Source organism: Aquarana catesbeiana, linkage group LG10, assembly GCF_042186555.1.
Source record: "Aquarana catesbeiana isolate 2022-GZ linkage group LG10, ASM4218655v1, whole genome shotgun sequence".
Classification (NCBI taxonomy): Eukaryota; Metazoa; Chordata; class Amphibia; order Anura; family Ranidae; genus Aquarana; species Aquarana catesbeiana.
The window spans coordinates 252,174,628-252,198,339 of NC_133333.1; the positions used below are offsets into that span (position 1 = coordinate 252,174,628).

The following is a 23,712-nucleotide window of genomic DNA, read 5'->3' on the forward strand; positions in this document are numbered from 1 at the left end:
AATATGCAGCCAACTGTGCCCATCATATGCAGCCACTGTGCCCATAATATGCAGCCAACTGTGCCCATCATATGCAGCCACTGTGCCCATTATAGGCAGCCAACTGTGCCCAGCAAATGCAGCCAACTGTGCCTAGCAAATGCAGTCACTGTGCCCATTATATGCAGCCACTGTGCCCATCATATGCAGCCAACTGTGCCTATCATATGCAGCCAACGGTTCCGATAATATGCAGCCAACTGTGGCCATCATATGCAGCCTCTGTGCCCATCATATGTAGCCAGCCAACTGTGCCCATAATATGCAGCCAACTGTGCCCATCATATGCAGCCTCTGTGTCCATCATATGCAGCCTCTGTGCCCAGCAAATGCAGCCAACTGTGCCCATAATATGCAGCCAACTGTGCCCATCATGTGCAGCCAACTGTGCCCATAATATGCAGCCAACCGTGCCCATCATATGCAGCCAACTGTGCCCATAATATGCAGCCTCTGTGCCCATCATATGCAGCCTCTGTGCCCATCATATGCAGCCTCTGTGCCCAGCAAATGTAGCCAACTGTGCCTATCATATGCAGCCTCTGTGCCCATAATATGCAGCCACTGTGCCCCCTCCACCCGCCTGCTGTCGGCCCGGCACTTACCCCATCGTGGTGGCGGGTCAGGCAGTGGGTGACAGTGGCGAGCTGTGGGACGGGTAGCGCGGGTCAGGCGATGGCTCCTGTGTCCTCCCTGTGTCTCTTCTTCCTGTTCTGCTAGGCGGCCAATGGGATTGCCTCTGCCTTCAGCCAATCAGGTGACCGGTATTAGATCCGCGCCTCCTGATTGGCGGAGAGGCGGTTCAGTGTTAGAAAAGCAACTTCCCTTGTGGCTTCCATGAGCCCTTTATGGATGCACCGCCACTGAGTTAACAAGGGGGGTTGAGAAGAACCAGTGAAGGCAAAACATAAGTATATTAAACTTCAGCTATGACCCACAGAAAGCCTTAAAAAATTCTAATTAATGTGACCGGATGCCAAAAAAAAAAAAAATCACAAAGCACAAGAAGTGTGAGACTCTACTCTTGTGCGGACTGTTTCTTGGTGTAATTCTGGATGGCGGCCTGGAAATGTTCCGTAGTGTTCAGCTCTGGTCTGAAAAGAATGATGTAACATTTTGGAACGAAATAGCCAATGAGAATCCCCAACACACTGAGGAGCACAGCGCCAACGTTGACCGCGGCAAGGTACTTCCCTTGATAGACGATGTACGTGGTGAAGAACCCAATCCAGGAGATGAAGTAGACCAGCAAACTGAATGAGATGCACTTGGCCTCGTTGTAGCTCTCCGGAAGGTCTTTCCCCATGTAGCAGAAGATAAAACATATCATACAGAGGGACCCGATGTAGGTGATTTGAGTGATGGCGCCGACAGATACCGTCTCGGAACATTTCAGTATGATCTGATCCGGGAAGGTGGAATAATCCGCTACAGGTCTTGGAGGCTTCACCACGACCCACACAACAGAGATCAGAACCTGGATGGTGGAACTGACGGCAATGAAGACGTCCGAGCCATTCTTCTTCACCCAGATGTCGTATACTCTTGGCATAAGGGAGGCCATCTTAAAAATGCACACAATCTGAAAGGCATGGACCACGATGCAGGAGAAGCAGACGGTGAAACTCACGGCAAAGACGGGTTGCCTCGCCATACACGTGACCACCCCCGGCTCACCAAAATAGCAATACAAGGTGAAACAAGAGAGCGCTAAGGACAGCAACATCCCCAGACACATCTTCCCTCCCGCCGATTTCACTACCGGAGTGTTCAGATTGATAACAAAGATGGCGGCTATAGTGATGATTACCAATATCAATAAAGTAAGGATAGACAGAAGGATGAGGGATAACGGGTCCGTCCAGTTCAGATATTCCACGGTTCGGTTATAACAGATGTCACTTCTCACTGGAGACCACTGGTCAGGTCCACAAGGCAGGCAGGAATAAAGATCTGGAAAACATAAAATATTGATTTAACATTTCTTTTATACATAAATAAGGTTGACATATTGTAAAAAAAAAAAGTCCAAAGCCCACCTAAAACTCATTTTATTAGTGTTAACATTATGGCAGCTTCACTTTTTTGTGCCTTTTTCTGGCATTTTGTTGTGTGTTTGAATGCATGTTTTTGAGCTTTAACTTTTTTTTTTTATTAGCCAAAATATCATCAGTTTCATCATTTGTTGCCGTTTTTCAGATTTTTTCATCTGCTTTTATGTATTTATTTATTTATTTATTTTATTACATTTTTGTCAAGGTTAGGGCTTAGGGGTTAGAAGCAAGGGTTAGGGTTAGAATTAGAGGTAGGGGTTGGGGTTAGAGTTAGAGTTAGGGATTGGGGTTAGGGGTAGCAGGCAATTCAATAATGTATTTAGTTACTTTTTATTATTATTATTATTATTATTATTATTATTAATAATAATACTAATAATTATTATTATTGTTTATGTATTATTATTATTATTGTTATTGTTATTTAGTAATTATAATTTTTTTTGTTAGGGTTAGAATGTTAGTGGTTAGGGTTAGGAGTTAGTGTTAGGGGTAAATTTATTTATTTTATTATTTATTTATTTTTAAATCATTATTTAATATCTTATTATGTATTGTTTATTTATTGATTGTATTTATTTATTATTGTTTTTTATTATTATGTTATTGCACTTGAGCAGAAAAATGCTCAAAAACGTGTGACAAAACACGCGAAAATGCGCAAATCACACATTTCAAAGCATTCTATGGGGGAAAAAAAAACGCTCTAGTATAGTATATAGCTTAAATAAGTGAAAAAAGGTCTATCAGAAAATGAACAAGACCCCCTCACCCCCGCCCCCCTCCAAAAAAAAAAATATAAACTCTGTGCACATGGGTATTTGCACTGACCTTAAAAAAAGGAAATAGTAAAATGCCATATTATTGGAGGAGGCTCCCTAAATAAATGGGAAAAGCTGTGTAAGTACATACTAAAAAAGGGTTTTCCCCATTTATTTAGGGAGCCTCCTCACAATATTACGGCATTTTATTATTTATTATTTATTCTTTTTGGGGTCAGTGCAACCAGTGGCGGCCGCTCTTATGGGGCGCAGGGGCACCACCCCCCCAATCCATGTGCCTAACCCCCAACCTCCATGCAGGGGGCGCCGGACGCATGAATTTCTATGGGTTTTTCTTTTTTGAAGCACGTGTCTAGAGCCTGAGGCTCTAATTGGCCTGAAAAAGGGTGGGCTTGGGGCGCCGAGCACTGTGCCCCGAGCTCTCCCAGTTGTGTGACATTAGCAAATTAATATTTGCTAAAGTCTTCCTGTTTCTCCTCCTGGCCAATCAGGAAGCAGATCCTGGGACCCGATTCGCCGGGAGTCTTAAGACCCGGTTGGCCAGGAGAAGAAGTGACTGCCAGGACTCGGGAGGAAATGCAGGGGGGAAGCCACCGAAGCCGCGACCTGGATGGGGTAAGCGGGGTGGGGGCTGGCGGTCGACAGGCAAGCGATCGCATGAGCTACAGGGAGGGGGGGTGCTTGAGCACCAGCTGCCACTGGCAAGTACCCATATGCACAGAATCTAAGTACTGTATTTTTCGCTCCATAAGACGCACCTGACCATAAGACGCACCTGACCATAAGACGCACCTAGGTTTTAGAGGAGGGAAACAAGAAAAAAAATATTCTGGACCAAATGGCTGCAGGTCCTGCTGGGATCTGGCCATGGCCAGTAGGACACACAGGCCAGCAAGACCCACAGACCATGGCCAGCTCCCAGCAGGACTCACAGTGTTGATGGCTATTTTGTGGTTACTGGGTGGACACCGGGGCAGAGTAAATGGGGTGTATGGGGGGGGGGTGGAGATAGATGGGATATGGGGGTCAGCTGGCCCTGGGGGTGTCAGGGTCTCTCACCTTAGTGATAGCAGCCGCCAGTGGCCAGCTCAGCAGATCCTTGCATGGCATCCTCCAGTCCTGGGGGGTGATGCTCCTGTCCTGGGGTCTAGCAAAGTTGAGCCAGTCACGTTGGCACCCAGTCCCAACTCCCCGGCGCGCCCTGCCTCCAAGATCCTGGGATTTGTAGTTCCCTGGCTGTGCTGCTTCTCCATCCACCGGTAGGGATTGAGCCTGTGTGGAGTGGACTGCAACCCCCCAGAATGCAACAGCGTCAGCGTGAGCCAGCTAGTTGGCGGCCGGCCGCCGTAGCCGTGCCCCCTGGCCCGACCATTCTAACAGGGCAACAGGTCAATATTCGCACAGACATTTACCCCCATTTTTTTAGGGGGGGGGGGAGTGCGTCTTATGGAGCGAAAAATATGGTACATTTTATTTTGTTGGCTTTTAATATGTTGCAGACTGTTGTCTCTTTAAGAATTTGTATCAATAAATATTGTGAATTTTAATTCAGTTGTTTGTATTTGTGGTGCCAATTAAAAATCCCAGGCCACTCATTTACCTTCTTGATCTGACTATATAGGGATGTGGCTGGTTCAATGGAAACCGGCCGACATTCGGACCATGTGTATGGCAGCTGGTCCGTCAGGAGACAACCATTTGGCCGCCTTCTGTCGAAGGAGCAAGAAAAAGCTCCCGGTCAGCGCTCTCAGCCAATGACTGCAATCGGAGTGTTCTGGCGTGGGGGGGCTCAGAACACAACAGCACAGCAGTGGAGATCGCTGTACTAACATCGGATTGTTAGTTCAGCGGCTCCGATCTGAGCTGTCAGTATTTTTGTTCTTTTTTTCTTTCAACCTGTTGGGTTGAACGAAAAAAAAAAATAGTAGTTGAGTACGAGGCCTTAGATACACTTCAACCACTTCCCACCCGCCGTATGCAGAATGACGGCCGCAGGGTGGTTTCATTATCCTGCAGGGGCATCATATGACATCCAGCAGGATAAGCAGCTCGCACACGCTCGCAAGGGCGCGCAGAGCGGCGATCGGTGGTGTGGTGCGTCGCTCTGACACAGCACATCTTCGATCTAGGTTAAGAGCCTATGATGTAGGCTCTTTACCATGCGATCAGCTATGTCCAATCACAGCTGGTCACATCGTACACCAGAAAGTGCCGTTTATCGGCTTTTCCTCTATTCGCGCTGACAAGGCGAGCGTAGAGGAGAGCCAATCAGCGGCTCTCCTGACAGGGGGGGTCTGTGCTGATAATCAGCCCATTGATTATTAGTGCAGACCCATCAAGGATGCCAACTAGAGCCCACCAGGGATGCCCACTAGAGCCCACCAGGGATGCCAACCCATGCCCACCAGGGATGCCAATTAGGGATGCCAATCAGTGCCCATCAGTGCCTCCTCATCAGCGCTGCCTATCAGTGCCAACCATCGGTGCCACCCATCAGTGTCACCTTGCAGTGCCCATTATTGCGGCCTATCAGTGCCCATCAGTGCCACCTATCAGTGCCCATCAGTGCCACCTATCAGTGCCCATCAGTGCTGCCCATCAATGCCACCTATCAGTGCCCATCAGTGCCACCTATAGGTGCCCATCAGTGCCATGTATAAGTGCCTATCATTGCCACCTATGAGTGCCCATGAGTGCTGCATATCAGTGCCGCCTATCAGTGCCCATCAGTGCTGCCTATCACTGCCACATATCAGTGCCCATCAGTGCTGCATATCAGTGTCTTATATCAATGCCACCCATCAGTACCCACCAGTGCCACCTATAAGTGCCCATCAGTGCGGCCTATGAGTGCCCATCAGTGCTGTCCATCAGTGCCCATCTGTGAAGGACAAATCATACTTATTTACAAAATTTTAAAGCATTTTAAAAACAGAAAAAAAGAAAAACTTTTCAGTCTTTTTTTTATTGCTTAGCAAAAAATAACCCCCCCCCCCCCAGTGATCAAATACCACCAAAAGAAAGCTCTATTTGTGGGGAAAAAATGATAAAAATGTCACATGGGTACAGCGTCAAAATGCGACAGCGCTGAAAGCTGAAAATTGTCCTGGGCAGGAAGGGGGTGGAAGTGCCCGGTATTGAGGGGGGTAAACTGGCCGCAGAGCAAGGGAAGTAAAACAAAACAAATTACCGCTTTTATTAAGAAAAGTCATCGCTGGGCAAGGAAAACAATAAAAGCAGCAAGCGTAGGAGCCGGTCTGCACCCTTCTCTCGCCTTTCCCACATTCTTTAGAACAAAACGACTCCGGAACCTGCAAATCATAATAAAGTTACCTACAGAAAAGGTGTACGATGGGGTTATACAGCTACAGTATGTATGAATGAGGAGCCAAACAAGGGCACACAGACCCACTGCATTAATATTGTATACAAATAGTAACAAACTCACAAAAGTGAATGAGGGAGCAGAACATTTCAGGACAAGAAGAGTAGCTAAAGCCCACAAGACATTCACTATAGTGTCAAAAGTATTCTGAAGCCTGCCTTTACATACACATGAACTTTAATGACATCCCAGTCTTAGTCCGTAGGGTTCAATATTGAGTTGGCTCCGCCCTTTGCAGCTATAACAGCTTCAACTCTTCTGGGAAGACTGTCCACAAGGTTTAGGAGGGTGTCTATGGGAATGTTTGACCATTCTTCCAGAAGATTATTTGTAAAGTCAGGCTCTGATGTTGGACGAGAAGGCCTGACTTGCAGTATCCGCTCTAATTCATCCCAAAGATGTTCTATCAGATTAAGGTAAGGACTCTGTGCAGGCCAGTCAAGTTCCTCCACCCCAAACTTGCTCATCCATGTCTTTATGGACCTTGCTTTGTGCACTGGTGAAAACCATTTGGTGGAGGGGGGATTATGGTGGGGGGGAGGGGGGATTATGGTGAGGGGTTGTTTTTTCAGGGGTTGGGCTTGGCCCCTTAGTTCCAGTGAAGGGAACTCTTAAGGCGTCAGCATACCAAGGCATTTTGGACAATTTCATGCTCCCAACTTTGTGGGAACAGTTTGGGGATGGCCCCTTCCTGTTCCAACATGACTGCGCACCAGAGCACAAATTAAGGTCCATAAAGAAACGGATAAGCAAATTTGGGGTGGAGGAACTTGACTGGCCTGCACAGAGTCCTGACATCAACCCCATAGAACACTTTTGGGATGAATTAGAGCGGAGACTGCGAGCCAGGCCTTTTAGTCCAACATCAGTGCCTGATCTCACAAATGCTCTTCTGGAAGAATGGTCAAACATTCCCATAGACACACTCCTAAACCTTGTGGACGGCCTTCCCAGAAGAGTTGAAGCTGTTATAGCTGCAAAGGGTGGGCCAACTCAATATTGAACCCTACGGACTGGGATGCCATTAAAGTTCATATGCGTGTAAAGGCAGGCGTCCCAATACTTTTTGACAATATAATATCTGTACTGGGATGGGTATTGGTGGGAGAGCTCTGTACTGGGATGGGTATTGGTGGGAGAGCTCTGTACTGGGATGGGTATTGGTGGGAGAGCTCTGTACTGGGATGGATATTGGTGGGAGAGCTCCGTACTGGGATGGATATTGGTGGGAGAGTTCTGTACTGGGATGGATATTGGTGGGAGAGCTCCGTACTGGGATGGATATTGGTGGGAGAGCTCTGTACTGGGATGGATATTGGTGGGAGAGTTCTGTACTGGGATGGATATTGGTGGGAGAGCTCTGTACTGGGATGGATATTGGTGGGAGAGCTCTGTACTGGGATGGATATTGGTGGGAGAGCTCTGTACTGGGATGGATATTGGTGGGAGAGTTCTGTACTGGGATGGATATTGGTGGGAGACCTCTGTACTGGGATGGATATTGGTGGGAGAGCTCTGTACTGGGATGGATATTGGTGGGAGACCTCTGTACTGGGATGGATATTGGTGGGAGACCTCTGTACTGGGATGGATATTGGTGGGAGACCTCTGTACTGGGATGGGTATTGGGGACGAGCTCTGTACTGAGATAGGTATTGGTGGAGGAGTTCTGTACGGGGGGGGGGTATTAAAAGGAGAGCTTTGTACTGAGATTGGTATTGGTGGGAGAGCTCTGTACTGGGGTGGGTATTAGTGGGAGAGCTCTGTACTGGAGTTCTGTACTGGGGTGGTTATTGGTGGGAGAGCTGTGTGCTGAGATTGGTATTGCTGGGATAGCTCTGTAGTGGGATGGGTATTGGTGGGAGAGCTCTGTACTGGGATGGGTATTGATGGGAGAGCCCTGCACTGAGATTGGTATTGGTGGAGGAGTTCTGTACGGGGGGGGGGGGGGTGTATTAAAAGGAGAGCTTTGTACTGAGATTGGTATTGGTGGGAGAGCTCTCTACTGGGGTGGGTATTGGTGGGAGAGCTCTGTACTGGGGTGGGTATTGGTGGGAGAGCTCTGTACTGGGATGGATATTGGTGGGAGAGCTCTGTACTGGGATGGATATTGGTGGGAGAGCTCTGTACTGGGATGGATATTGGTGGGAGAGTTCTGTACTGGGATGGATATTGGTGGGAGACCTCTGTACTGGGATGGATATTGGTGGGAGAGCTCTGTACTGGGATGGATATTGGTGGGAGACCTCTGTACTGGGATGGATATTGGTGGGAGACCTCTGTACTGGGATGGATATTGGTGGGAGACCTCTGTACTGGGATGGATATTGGTGGGAGACCTCTGTACTGGGATGGGTATTGGGGACGAGCTCTGTACTGAGATAGGTATTGGTGGAGGAGTTCTGTACGGGGGGGGGGGGGGTATTAAAAGGAGAGCTTTGTACTGAGATTGGTATTGGTGGGAGAGCTCTGTACTGGAGTTCTGTACTGGGGTGGTTATTGGTGGGAGAGCTGTGTGCTGAGATTGGTATTGCTGGGATAGCTCTGTACTGGGATGGGTATTGGTGGGAGAGCTCTGTACTGGGATGGGTATTGATGGGAGAGCCCTGCACTGAGATTGGTATTAGTGGAGGAGTTCTGTACGGGGGGGGGGGGGGTGTATTAAAAGGAGAGCTTTGTACTGAGATTGGTATTGGTGGGAGAGCTCTCTACTGGGGTGGGTATTGGTGGGAGAGCTCTGTACTGGGGTGGGTATTGGTGGGAGAGCTCTGTACTGGGGTGGGTATTGGTGGGAGAGCTCTCTACTGGGGTGGGTATTGGTGGGAGAGCTCTGTACTGGGGTGGGTATTGAGGAGAGAGCTCTGTACTGGGGGGTGTTTAGAAGAAAGGTAATTTGGGGGTTGTGGGGGTTACACCTATTCAACCACTCTTCTTGAATATATTTAGAAGATATAAAATTATCTTTCCCAGACTCACTTTATTATCCTTGGTGTTCCATGGGAGTCGCTCATTGAGCTGCAGCGTCTGTGCGGTTTTACTGTAAGAGCCGACGATGCTGAAAGTTGGGCTTTCTCCGTCCCATAACCACATGACTATGTCATAGCCTGTAGCAGGATCTCCATTCTCGTCAAAAAACATGGACTGATTGTAAAGAGTGAAATTCACCGTCTTCACGTGCTGCAGTAGCTGCCAATTGTAAAAAAAAGGGGCAATATGGTTATAAATCCAAATGACATTAGAATTGATTCAACACTATTGTAGAAAGCTGATAGTGACGGTCTATATCAGTGATGGTGAACCTTGGCACCCCAGATGTTTTGGAACTACATTTCCCATGATGCCCAGCTACATTGGAGAGTGCATGAGCATCATGGGAAATGTAGTTCTAAAACATCTGAAGTCTATGCAGCGCTACCCCTTAAGGAGCTGCTGGATTTTGGGTCCCGTCCCCCTATAGCTGAATCTGAACCCTGACTTCATTAACAGACTCAAGCAATTACTATGAGTCAAGTAAGTTTTCCTACACCTATTCTAGCACTAGAGGGTGGTACATCTACATGCAGAAGATGGTGACACAGAAACTAATAGCATGTTAAAGAGGAGCTGCTGTCCGCTCACATAATTTGTAATAAAAACATCGTTGCCATTCTGAAGCTTCCCTCCAACCACTTTGCATATTATTTTATATATCCCTTTCAGACATTTGTTGCTTACAAGTTAAAATCTGTATATTTTTAGCTAGAAAATTACTTAGAACCCCCAAACATTATATATAATTTTTTTTAGCAGAGAATCTAGAGAATAAAATGGCGATCGTTGCAATATTTTATGTCACACGGTATTTGTGCAGCGGTCTTTCAAACGCAATTTTTGGGGAAAAAAGACACTTTCATTAATTAAAAAAAAAATCTAAACAGTAAAGTTAGTCGAATTTTTTTATATATGTGAAAGATGATGTTACGCCGAGTAAATAGATACCTAACATGTCATGCTTTGAAATTGCGCACACTCGTGGAATGGCGACAAGCTACGGCACCTAAAAATCTCCATAGGCGACGCTTTAAAAAAAAAAAAAAAATGAACGGTTACCAGGTTAGAGTTACAGAGGAGGTCTAGTGCTAAAATTATTGCTCTCGCTCTGACGATCGCGGCGATACCTCACATGTGTGGTTTGAACACCATTTACATATGCGGGTGCGACTTACGTGTGCATTCTCTTTGATGCACGAGCTCGCGGGGGCGCTTTAAAAAAAAAAAAATTTCTTATTTCTTTTATTTCTTTTTATTTTTTTTTACATGCCTGCGGTTTGCGCTAAGGGGATATACTGTGATTCTGTAATTGTTAAATATGCTACAGAAATCTCCCTCCACTGAGTCTGGCTGCAGCCATTGAAACTGTGGGCAGCTGAAGCTGCTGCCTGTTCATATCCTGGATTTACACAGAGGCACACCTCCAACTCTGCAGCTTTCATTGGCCCTCTTATGACTCATCTATCCTATCCCTATCCCTATCATCCTGGCAAACTCTCACAAGAGTGAGAGTGAGAGCTGTACATGATGTCATAATCCTAGACTAATGACCAGACAAGAAACAGGAAGTGGGCTGTATAAGGGATTTACTGGCAGAAAAAAAAAGGTTTTACTATCCAAAGTTAAAACAACAACAAGAGCAGAAGATTTAATAGATGGAAAGTTGAAAAAATGACTGAAGGTCCACTTTAAGCATACAGTGCCTTGAAAAAAGTATTCATACCCTTTGACATTTTCCACATTTTGTCATGTTACAACCAATAATGTAAATGTATTTTATTGGGATTTTATGTGATAGACCAACATAAAGTGGCACATAATTGTGAAGTGGAAGGAAAATGATAAATTGTTTTCAACATTTTTTTACAAATAATTATGTGAAAATTGTGGGGGGCATTTGTATAGCGCCCCCCGGAGTCAATACTTTGTAGAACCGCCTTTCTCTGCAATTACAGCTGCAAGTCTTTTTGGGGATGTCTCTACCAGCTTTGCACATCTAGAGAGGGACATTTCTGCCCATTCTTCTCTGCAAAATATCTCAAGTTCTGTCAGATTGGATGGAGAGCGTCTGTGAACAGCAATTTTCAGGTATTTCCACAGATTCTCAATGTGATTTAGGTCTGGACTGTGACTGGGCCATTCTAACACATGAATATGCTTTGATCTAAACCATTCCATTGTAGCTCTGGCTGGATGTTTCGGGTCGTTGTCCTGCTGGAAGGTGAACCTCCGCCCCAGTCTCAAGTCTTTTGCAGACTCTAACAGGTTTTCTTCCAAGATTGTCCTGTATTTGGCTCCATCCATCTTCCCATCAACTCTGACCAGCTTCCCTGTCCCTGCTGAAGAAAAGCATCCCCACCACATGATGCTGCCACCATCATGTTTCACGGTGGGGATGGTGTGTTCAGGGTGATGTGCAGTGTTAGTTTCCCCCACTCATAGCATTTTGCTTTTAGGCCAAAAAGTCCAATTTTGGTCTCATCTGACCAGAGCACCTTCTTCCACATGTTTGCTGTGTCCTCCACATGGCTTCTCACAAACTACAAACAGGACTTCTTATGACTTTCTTTCACCAATGTCTTTCTTCTTGTCACTCTTCCATAAAGGTCAGATTTGTGGAGAACACGACTAATAGTTGTCCTGTGGACAGATTCTCCCCCCTGAGCTGTGGATCTCTGCAGCTCCTCCAGAGTTACCATGGACCTCTTGGCTCTTCTCTGATGAATGCTCTCCTTGCCGGGCCGGTCAGTTTAGGTGGACGGCCATGTCTTGGTAGGTTTGCAGTTGTGCCATACTCTTTCCATTTTCCGATGATGGATTGAACAGAACTCCGTGAGATGTTCAAAACTTGGGATATTTTTTTATAACCCAACCCTGCTTTATATTTCTCCGCAACTTTATCCCTGACCTGTCTGGTGTGTTCCTTGGCCTTCATGATGCTGTTTGTTCACTAAGGTTCTCTAACAAACCTCTGAGGGCGTCACAGAACAGCTGTATTTATACTGAGATTAAATTACACACAGGTGGACTCTATTTACTAATTAGGTGACTTCTGAAGGAAATTGGTTCCACTAGATTTTAGTTAGGGGTATCAGAGTAAAGGGGGCTGAATACAAATGCCCCCCCACACTTTTCACATATTTATTTGCAAAAAATGTGGAAAACCATTTATCATTTTCCTTCCACTTCACAATTATGTGCCACTTTGTGTTGGTCAATCACATAAAATCCCAATAAAATACATTTACGTTTTCGGTTGTAACATGAAGAAATGTGGAAAATTTCAAGGGGTGTGAATACTTTTTCAAGGGGCTGTACATACAGTATGTGGGAGCCAGTGACAGGATAAGGTCTTCTAGTACCCAAGGTGAAAAGGCTAAAGTGCTCTCTCCTCCTATTAGAATGTTCCTAATAATTGATTGGCTCCTTGTGTTGCCTCTTCCTGCCCCTTTCTGAGCTCTGCCAAGATACCAGGTGAGATTCACATATTTAAACTATTTGCATAAAAAAATATATATATATCTAAGGATGTATTATTAAATACAGAGATGCATTGTGTGGTGTTAAAGTAGAACTATAGGCAAAACTTTTTCCTGACGCCAATCCATGGCAGCATACTAGTGATAGGCTCCGCCTTTCTTCCACTCCCTCGGGACCAATGAATCGCATAAATAAAAGTTTAGTTAGGCCCCGCCCCATTCTTCTTTTTTTCCTCTGCCTCTGGGCAGCATCCGTCTGGGTTAAGCCTCCCCCAGTGCGAAGTCCCAGCGTCAGGCTGCTAAATGCGCCAGAGTAGCTCGGGTGCCCCTTTCTGTGGGTCTGGATGGGGCCCTGCAGTGTTTCCTCTTTAGGAACAAAATCTGCCTTCAAGGTTAGTGACTGCAGCGCTTGTGGTATTTGGGGGGGCAGCTATGCATCCTTTCTTTACCTTTGCCCATGTCTCCTGTTATATCTCTCACTATATCTCTTATATCTCTCACTATATCTCTTATATCTCTCACTATATCTCTTATATCTCTCACTATATCTCTTATATCTCTCACTTCCTGCACCTTCTGTTTCCTTTCCTCCTGCAGTGGCTCATTTCTAGGTACATTACTCTCCCAAAAAAGAGGGATCTCTGTTCCTTGCTGTCTTAGCATCCCTTTAGGGCGAGCGCGGCCGCCCAGCTCTGTTTTTCTAGGCTGGGACACACTTGGTGACATCATAAGAGCGCACTGGCTCGAGCATGCGCACTGGCCGGCCGGGAGAACGGGCGCCATTTTTCCTTTTTCCAATATTGTAGAGGAAAGTCCAGGAAAGAGACTCTCTCTCTCAATAGGTATAGCGGGGGCTGGACTCCTATCCATAGCTCCAGCATGCATTCCTTTTTTTTTTTTTGGTCCCTCTACAGAGACACTTCCTGTAGAGGGACCAAGAAAAAGAGAGAGAAGGGGAACCACTTTTTACTAATATCTATTCTTATCTATTCCTGCTCCTTCTCTGTCTTTTCTTAGGCTATCCGTTTCTCAGCTGGCCGTCCCATTTCTCCACAGATCAGGAATCAGTCACCACCCATGCAAAAGACCCTCAACACTTAGGTTGGGGACCACTGCGTCGGTAAGTTTTCAGGAAAAGGGTGCCCTCTCATGCGGATCGCTTTGATTTGCTTCAGGCCCGCACGCCCACGCTCTCAAAGATCAGAGCTAGAGGCCAGGGAAAGGCGGATCCCGCTCCCGCTCAGGAGAAAGGGAAAACGTCTTAGCTCCTCTTTCCCAGAGCCAGCACCCCAACAAGAGTCCTCCAGGACCTGTGGCGCAGTGCCTATGCCCAGGAGGCTGGTGAGTAAAGTCTGCCTGGAGGAAGTTTGCACTTAACAGGCAACGCCAAATGTCTTTATTATTTATAAAGGTGGCACAAAATTCTGTTTTGAGCTCACTTGAATTACCATATAGAAGCCAATTCCCCTTCGCACATGCGCAGACCAGAGATGCAAGCATGGTGGCTGGAAGGGGAAGCCGGAGAGCCTAGCTTACTCCAGAGAGAGCTCTACTTTGTGGAGTGCGAAAAGGCACTCTACTAACAACTTCTGTGCCAAGATGTGGAACCAATTTGCCTTTTTTTCTTTTTGGCATGGCGAGATATTGATTCTACCGCGCCTCCGGTGGCAGCTGTTCTGGACTTCTTGTAGGCCAGATTAGACATGAGCCTTACCCTACACTCTTCTGCGGTCGCAGGTGTCATCTATGTTGGCAATAACAAGGTTTAAATTGGCCGAAGGCCCTTTAGTTTGCACAAATTTTGAAGACAGCCATGAGGATTCGTCAACCGCGAAAGAGAATCTTTCACAATAAAGTCTATCAATGTTGCTGGTGTTTATTTCAGTTCGACCGTTTACTCCAACAGAGCATTGTTCAGGTTAAAGACATCGCTTACCAAGCAGTATCTAGCGCAAAAAACTTCATACAGAAGGCTTCAAACGCTTATACCGCGTACACACGAGCGGACTTGCCAACGGGCTAAACTCCGTTGGCATTTCCGACGAAAAGATTTAGAACATGTTCTATGTCTGAGTCCATCGGAAATGCCGACAGAAAAAGTCCGATGGGGCATACACACGGTCGGAATGTCCGACCAAAAGCTCCCATCTGACTTTTTCTGTCGGGAAGTCCGGCCGTGTGTACGCGGCATTAGAGCTTCAGGAAAGCATATTGCTTTTGTTACAGAAGGAGTAGAGTTGCATCCTGTAGATCAACTTATATCAGAGGTAGCGACAGCCCTCCATCTAACAATCATCTGTCCATTGCCTACCTTTCCAGACGTTCACGCAAGAAAATCACACAAATCGGTCGTTCCCAGAACTTGAAAGAGGTTTCTATCCACAATTGCTCTTTTCGATTCGTATGATAAGTCTTTCATTGTTCCAGCTGGAATTTATCAGGCAAGAGAGGTTACCTCCTGGACTCTAGCAGGCTTGGTTGTGCAGATGGGAGATGGGTCGTGGGCCTCCTTCAGCAGCAGGATGCATACTCTTCAAGAGTGGTTGTGGCCTCATAGGCAGCCCAGTTGAAAGCTTCTATGGAATCAATCTACAGGAAAGTGTCATGGTCCTCCCAGCATACCTTTTCAACCTTTACAGAGTAGATCTGGATGCCGGAGGAATGACTGTTCAGTCTTCTGTCCCATTTTAATTAAAAAAAAAAAAAATTGGTTTGTCAAGTAGAACCCCCCCTGTCAGAGTTAGGTTATGTATCACTAGTATGCTGCCATGGTGGCGTCAGAAAAAAGGAAAATTGTATCAAATACTTACAGTAATTTTCCTTTCCTGACGCCAATCCATGGCAGCAAACGGACCCAACCTTGTGCGTTTCCATATCTAGTTAATTACGAAGGATGAGGCGGGGCCATAACTAAGCTTTTATTTATGCTATTCATTGGCCCTGAGTGGGTGGAAGAAAGGCGGAGTCTATCATTAGTATGCTGCCATGGATTGGCGTCAGGAAAGGAAAATTACGGTATTTGATACAATTTTTCGTTTTTTTTTTTTTTTTCATTTTGGATAGCGCAAGGAAGGGTTATAACCTCTGTCAGATTGTTTTTCGCCATCTGTGTCCCGTTGTGGAGATTTCCCTTCACTTCCTGTCCCATAGCCAAACGGGAAGTGAGAGGAAATCCCTGCAAATAAAGGGAATTCCTTGGGATCCCCCAGGTTGTCAGAACTAGTAGGTGAGGTGAAAAAAGACGCAAAGTCCATCAAGTCCAACCTATGTGTGTGATTATATGTCAGTATTACATTGTATATCCCTGTATGTTGTGGTCGTTCAGGTGCTTATCTAATAGTTTTTTTAAACTATCGATGCCCAACGCTGAGACCACTGCCTGTGGAAGGGAATTCCACATCCTTGCTGGTCTTACAGTAAAGAACCCTCTACGTAGTTTAAAGTTAAACCTCTTTTCTTCTAATTTTAATGAGTGGCCACGAGTCTTGTTAAACTCTCTTCCGCAAAAAAAGTTTTATCCCTATTGTGGGGTCACCAGTCCGGTATTTGTATATTGAAATCATATCCCCTCTCAAGCGTCTCTTCTCCAGAGAGAATAAGTTCAGAGCTCACAACCTTTCCTCATAACTAAGATCCTCCAGACCCTTTATTAGCTTTGTTGCCCTTCTTTGTACTCGCTCCATTTCCAGTACATCCTTCCTGAGGACTGGTGCCCAGAACTGGACAGCATACTCCAGGTGCGGCCGGACCAGAGTCTTGTAGAGCTGGAGAATTATCGTTTTATCTCCAGAGTTAATCCCCTTTATAATGCCAATATTCTGTTTGCTTTGTTAGAAGCAGCTTGGCATTGCTGAGCCTATCATCTACTAGGACCCCCAGGTCCTTTTCCATCCTAGATCCCCCCAGAGGTTCTCCCCTCCAGTCTATAGATTGCATTCATATTTTTGCCACCCAAATGCATTATTTTACATTTTCTACATTAAACCTCTTTTGCCATGTAGTTGCCCATCCCAGTCATTTGTTCACATTGTTCAGACCTAGTGTGCCCATTGGAAGATTTCCCCTCTATTACTTTTCTGGGGACAACCCAAAATGTAGGGTTTTCTTTTACTTTCACTTTCAATGATAATGGTAAACAGGTTAATTGAAGAAGGTGAATCTCCCTAAGGGGGACACGGATAGCAATAAAAACTGACAGGGTTCTAATCCCTCTCCAAAACTAAAAAAAGATTTGCCTTTAGTTATACTTCAAGCTCTAACAAATTGTATTGCCCAATCAATGTACTCACCTGCCATGGATAGTAAGTGCCATTACTGCATTGGCCAGATGTACAGTTCAGCAGTCCATGCAGGCCATAGGCTATGGCGTACACTGCCGCATAGACGTTAAAAGAGGCCGACATTTCAGCCAGGCCAGGAATGGGCATGTTCTGCAACGTGAATGACCGACATTCGTCACAAACCTGGTTACAGCTATAGTTACTCGCGTCTCCAGATTTCAATGAGCTGACGTAGGATATCTCAAAGTCTAGGAGTTTGGGAAAGCCGACTTGCTTTACCGATACCCCAAAAATGGTGCCAATGGTCTCTATATTTGGCAAGGCTGCAATTTCAGATTTAACCAACCAATCTTCGCTGCCTATCCAGACCATTCCAGTGATGTTTCCATTAATCACTTGTTCAAGGAACATCTTGGCAACGAGAGCTGCAGAAAAAACCACAATTACTCTGACGTGAGTCTGGACTATGTTGTCCACTATGTTCTTCATGACAGTTATATTTGTGGTATATGGCAGTAGTCCGTGGTAAGGGACGCAGATGCCATTTTTGGACGCCAAGGTGTTTAAGTCCTGTAACCCTTGTCTGCCGTAAACGTCATCGCTGCCAACTATGGCCACCCACGTCCAATTGAACCTCTTCAACAACTGCAGCATAACTTGGACTTGCAGATTGTCGCTGGGAATAGTTCGAAAGAATGAAGGGTACGTCTGTTTGAGACTCAGGTGTTCATTGGAAGCAGAATAACTTATCTGGAATACAAAAGTCAAGAGCATTCATTAAAATGCATATCCCAATATCTAAATTTATATTGTGGAATTTTCAGATACTTTATAGTGTAACTTCAATACAAAAGAAAAAATGTGTTTGTGTGGTAACACCTTACCCCTGGGCGGTTGATGGAGGACTCCCAGGTTGCTCGGTGGGCTAGCATTTCAACCCTCAAGGCAAAGGAGGGCCGGCTGTACTGTCTTATTGCAAACACTTCTCCCTCACCTAGTTTTTGCCATGCTATGTTTACTATGCTTCAGTTTGTGAATGAGCAGGAAGCCTAATGCCCCGTACACACGAGCGGATTTTCCGTCGGAAAAAAACTTGAATGGTTTTTCCGAAGGAATTCCGCTCAAGCTTGGCTTGCATACACACGGTCACACAAAAGTTCTCTGAATTTTGCGCGTCGGAATTTGTACAGACGATCGGAATTTCCGATCGGAACTTTTTCCGACCGAAAAATTGAGAACATTCCATGGAGCATACACATGATCGCATTTTCCGACCAAAAGCTCTCATCGGACTTTTGCTGGCGGAATTTCCGATTGTGTGTACGCGGCATTAGAGCACTTCCTATTCATTCATCTGTGCAGCTGAGAAAGGGACTGATAAATCTATGTCCTCAGTCACTTTCTGGCGGGGGGGCCCTGTCAGGTAGGCTGTATGGGGCCCCGTGATTTCTAACAGCAGTCCTGGATGACTAATGAGGTTATGATCAAGAAGCAACAGGAGAGGTGGAGGATTTGCATCTGATTTCATCTGATTTGTAGAATGAATGCAGCAAAAGCTGTGAGATGCTTGCACTACAGCTTCCTCTCCAGCAAGGAGAACAGTGAGCAGCACAGTAGTGACATCACCAAATCTCAGCCCATATCTGGTGAGACCACAGTAGCAGAGGCAGCAGTGCCTTGGATGATCTTTGAAAGCAGGGTAACCCTTTAAGGTCATCGCAACATTTCTAGATGTTTTATTACAGGCTGGGCTTGGACCACCTTCTAAACGTCTGCCAACATTACATCAACATCATCAACATGCCCTAAATATTCCACTGATAATCAAAAAACATTTTCAACATTGTGGAGATGCCAACAATGGCAAGAAAGATTCTGTCAGCCTTCAAGAGACTACAAGTGCTACAAGCAATAAGTAGACCTACATGGACAATTCTTACCTCAGGTATGAGGAACAAGCCCATAACACTGGCGGTCACAAAAGAATAACTGCTGCTGTCTGGACCGACCAAGGCGATGATGTTGGGTTTGTAGTCGGTGAAGTTGTTCTGAATCTTGAGATAAGGCTGTGAGCAGTGGGAAAGTACTCTCAGAGTTCCATATATGTTGGCGGATTCCGAGCAGGTGTCAAAGATCTCGTAGCCCAGCGTAATATTGGGGAGAAGTATGGTGGAGTTATTGATCTCCTTGATGGCCAACCTTATTGCCTGAAGTATGTGAAACTGATAGGGGTTAAAGGAGGACCTTAATATAGACAAAAACAAAAAAGTGAAAGGGGGGGGTGGGGTTGTCAAGTAAGCTAATAACAGAATCAGACACATATTTCATGGTAATCTGCCATTATATCTCTTTTATCAAAAGGCTTTCAACAGAAGTTTGGGGAGTTTGCTATCTTGGCGTTTGCAATCCCAAACTGCTGGCTGACAAGCTGACAGTGGTCTTTACAGAACCGCTCAAGTTCAGTTACATTTGAAGGTTACCATTTGTGGACTGCAGTCTTTAAGTCATTCCACAGATTTTCAATGGGGTTCAAGTCTGGGCTCTGACTAGGCCATGCAAGACATTCACCAAGACATTCATTGGTGGACATTCCCCACTTTCTCCTCCAACCACTGTGTGCTCATTGGTGGACATTCCCTGCCTTCTCCTCCAGCCACTGTGTGCTCATTGGTGGAAATTCCCACCTTCTCCTCCAACCACTGTGTGCTCATTGGTGGACATATCCCCTGCCCTCTCCTCCAACCACTGCATGCTCATTGGTGGACATTCCCCGCCTTCTCCTCCAACCACTGTGTGCTCATTGGTGGATATATCCCCTGCCTTCTCCTCCAAACACTGTGTGCTCATTGGTGGACATTCCCCGCCTTCTCCTCCATCCACTGTGTGCTCATTGGTGGACAGAAGGCAGGGGATGTCCACCAATGAGCACACAGTGGTTGGAGGAGAAGGCAGTAAATGTCCACCAATGAGCACACTGTGGTTGGAAGAGAAGGCGGGGAATGTCCACCAATGAGCACACACTGGTTGGAGGACAAGGCTGGTAATGTCCACCAATGAGCACACAGTGGTTGGAGGAGAAGGTGAGGAATGTCCACCAATGAGCACACAGTGGTTGGAAAAGAAGGCGGGGAATGTCCACCAATGAGCACACAGTGGTTGGAGGAGAAGGCAGTAAATCTCCACCAATGAGCACACTGTGGTTGGAGGAGAAGGCGGGGAATGTCCACCAATGAGCACACAGTGGTTGGAGGAGAAGGCGGGGAATGTCCACCAATGAGCACACAGTGGTGGGAGGAGAAGGCGGTGAATGTCCACCAATGAGCACACAGTGGTGGGAGGAGAAGGCGGGGAATGTCCACCAATGAGCACACAGTGGTGGGAGGAGAAGGCGGGGAATGTCCACCAATGAGCACACAGTGGTGGGAGGAGAAGGCGGTGAATGTCCACCAATGAGCACACAGTGGTTGGAGGAGAAGGCAGTAAATGTCCAACAATGAGCACACAGTGGTTGGAAGAGAAGGCGGGGAATGTCCACCAATGAGCACATAGTGGTTGGAAGAGAAGGCGGGGAATGTCCTCCAATGAGCACGCGGTGGTGGGAGGAGAAGGCGGTGAAAGTCCACCAATGAGCACACAGTGGCTGGAGGAGAAGGCGGGGAATGTCCACCAATGAGCACACAGTGGTTGGAAGAGAAGGCGGGGAATGTCCACCAATGAGCACACAGTGGTTGGAGGAGAAGGCAGTAAATGTCCACCAATGAGCACACAGTGGTTGGAAGAGAAGGCGGGGAATGTCCACCAATGAGCACACAGTGGTTGGAAGAGAAGGCGGGGAATGTCCTCCAATGAGCACGCGGTGGTGGGAGGAGAAGGCGGTGAAAGTCCACCAATGAGCACACAGTGGCTGGAGGAGAAGGTAGTAAATCTCCACCAATGAGCACACAGTGGTTGAAGGCGGTGAATGTCCTTGCATGGCCTAGTCAGAGCCTAGACTTAAACCCCGTTGAAAATCTGTGGAATGACTTGAAGACTGCAGTCCAAAAACGCTCTCCATCAAATGTAACTGAACTTGAGTGGTTCTGCAAACTCTGTGGTGCCGTTTTTGATTCTGATATAGTGTAAAGAGATATCCGTGCATAAAATAGCCAGCAGCTGAGCGCTATAACCCAAATATCAGGCACAAAGAAATGTGTTTAAATAAAAGTGCAGCACTTTTATTTAAACATTTGATTCGGACATGTTGGTGTTATATCTTTCACTTGTTATAAAATACAACTGGATAAAACAAAAACTGTGTCTGTCTTCATTTCAGGCTGCAAAGCAACAAAATGTGATTATTTTAAAGGGGGGTGATTCTTTTCTATACCCGTTATACCTGCTCGCTGTCAGCTTGTCATTCATTCACTGAATCACCCTTGTGAATGAAGCCTTACTCAGAATTTAGTTAGAATTTTCCAATTAAATCTAATCAGAAAAACATGTACATTTTAGATAAAAACATTTATAAAAAAAAGACTTCTGGGTATGTGTAAACCTTAAACATTAAAACCCCATACAAATTGTATTGTGTTATTGCCTTTTCAATAGTCATTTACATTTTTTTTTTTAACCCTGCAACTTTCATGAAAATAATACTTGCTGATCCTGCCATGAAGGTCCTTGTTCAGGCACTTCCTGTTATAGGGTGACACGGCTTTGTCCCTGTCTCCCAGCTGTGTTCCCGCGTTGTCACCCTGCCACACCGGGTAGAAACTACAAGTGGCCACTGCAACATGCATTACCACTGTTGTTACCATCAGCTGGAGTACATGTGGATAAAAAGTGGCAGCAAAGAGGCTGCAGAAGATTCACGGGGACATTCAGTACGTTCAACAAAAGATAAAAAAAATAAAAAAGTGAAAAAGTATTTTTTTTTTAAGAAACAAAGGCGTTTTTATATGATACAGAGTGTTGTAGCAAACTAGATTGCATATATACTTGTGTATCATGTGAATGCATAAAAATTGCACAATTTTGTATGTGTTCATGAAATACGCAAAAAAAAAAAAAAAAAACGTCTGTCACGCTTGGAATGACATTCATTGTTAATGTCACCCCCAGTCAGGGCCGTCTTTAACCATCTTAATACCAGGCACTTACACCCCCTTCCTGCCCAGGCCAATTTTCAGCTTTCAGCGCTGTCGCTGTTTAAATGACAATTGCGCGGTCATGTGACATTGTACCCAAACAGAATTTTTATCATTTTTTTCCCCACAAATAGAGCTTTTTTTTGGTGGTATTTGATCACTTCTGCGGTTTTTATTTTTTGCTAAACAAATTTTAAAAAAACTAAAATTTTGGAAAAAAAAAAAGTTTTTCTTTTGTTTCTGTTATAAAATTTTGTAAATAAGTACGTTTTCTCCTTCACTGATGGGCACTCATAAGGCAGCACTGATGGGCACTGATAAGGCGGCACCGATGAGATGGCACCAATTAGGTGGCACTGACGGGCACTGATAGGCGGCACCGATGAGGTGGCACTGATGGGCACTGATTAAGCGGCACTGACGGGCACTGATAAGGCAGCACCGATGAGGTGGCACCAATGAGGTGGCACTGATAGGTGGCACCGATGAGGTGGCACCAATCAGGTGGCACTGACAGGCACTGATGGGCACTGACGATGGGCACTGGTAGGCGGCACTGATATGCAGCACTGATGGGCATTGATAGGCGGTACTGATGGGCACTCATGGGTGGCACTGGTGGGCATTCATGGGCACTGATAGACGATACTGTTGGGCACTGAAAGGCTGCACTGATGGGTACTTATGGCTGGCACTGATAGGTGGCACTGATGGGCACTGATATGCGGCACTGATAGATGGCATTGATAGGCATTACTGATGGCACTGGCACTGGCAGGCATTGGGGATGGGCACTGATTGGCAGCTGCCTGGGCACTGATTGGCATTTCCCTGGTGGTATAGGGTGGCATACCTGGTGGTCCTGGGTGGACATCTGAGGGGGGGCTGCGCTGATAAACATTCAGCACAGACCCCCCCCCCCATCAGGAGAGCAGCCGATCGGCTCTCCTCTACTCGCGTCTGTCAGAGCCGATCAATGCGTCTTCCTGTTTACGTGGTAAAGAGCCTCTGTCACCTCTGCAGGTGAAGCAGCTGATTGATCATTATGAAACCACTCCCATTACACTCCCTTTCCCACATGGATACAGACAAACACACACAGGGATTTCTTCATAATAACAAAAGGTCGGAACCTGCAACAAAGTTTGTTACAATCCCTGCAATGTACAGAGATCACCCAGAGAGGAGGGGGTTTTCTCAAAAAAGTGGAGTTACTCTTTAACATCTACTAAAGTCACACATATCAGTTGATGATCTTATTCCCATCCTCTCAAAGTCAGTTTTTTTCAATATCAGGGCTTAGAGCTGCCATGAAAGTCCAAACAAAGTGAAAATGTTCTAACCTTTCACAAATGTCAATCAGAGGTGCGGATCGCATAGAGACGTCTGCATTGTGGACAGTGAATAAACCTCCGAGGATGAAATCTCCAGGTGAACTGAATTCCACATCATCTCTCATTTCTCCGCAATTCGAGGCATGGGTGAGCTGAAAAACTAAATAGAAGAAGTGCACACCCAACATCACATTGTCCTTCAT

At 45.9% G+C, this 23,712-nt stretch overlaps 1 protein-coding gene across 1 annotated transcript; it reads right to left on the minus strand.

Annotated features, from left to right (window-relative positions):
* Positions 1–635: 635 nt before the first annotated feature.
* Positions 636–23,712, minus strand: LOC141109914 (taste receptor type 1 member 1-like). Its single transcript, XM_073601168.1, has 6 exons — positions 23,519–23,712; positions 18,990–19,293; positions 17,059–17,799; positions 9,237–9,446; positions 6,066–6,186; positions 636–1,992 (listed from the first exon to the last, which is right to left on the minus strand). Exons 1-6 carry the CDS (start codon positions 23,710–23,712, stop codon positions 1,058–1,060), a joined length of 2,505 nt encoding a protein of 834 aa, XP_073457269.1. The 3' UTR covers positions 636–1,057.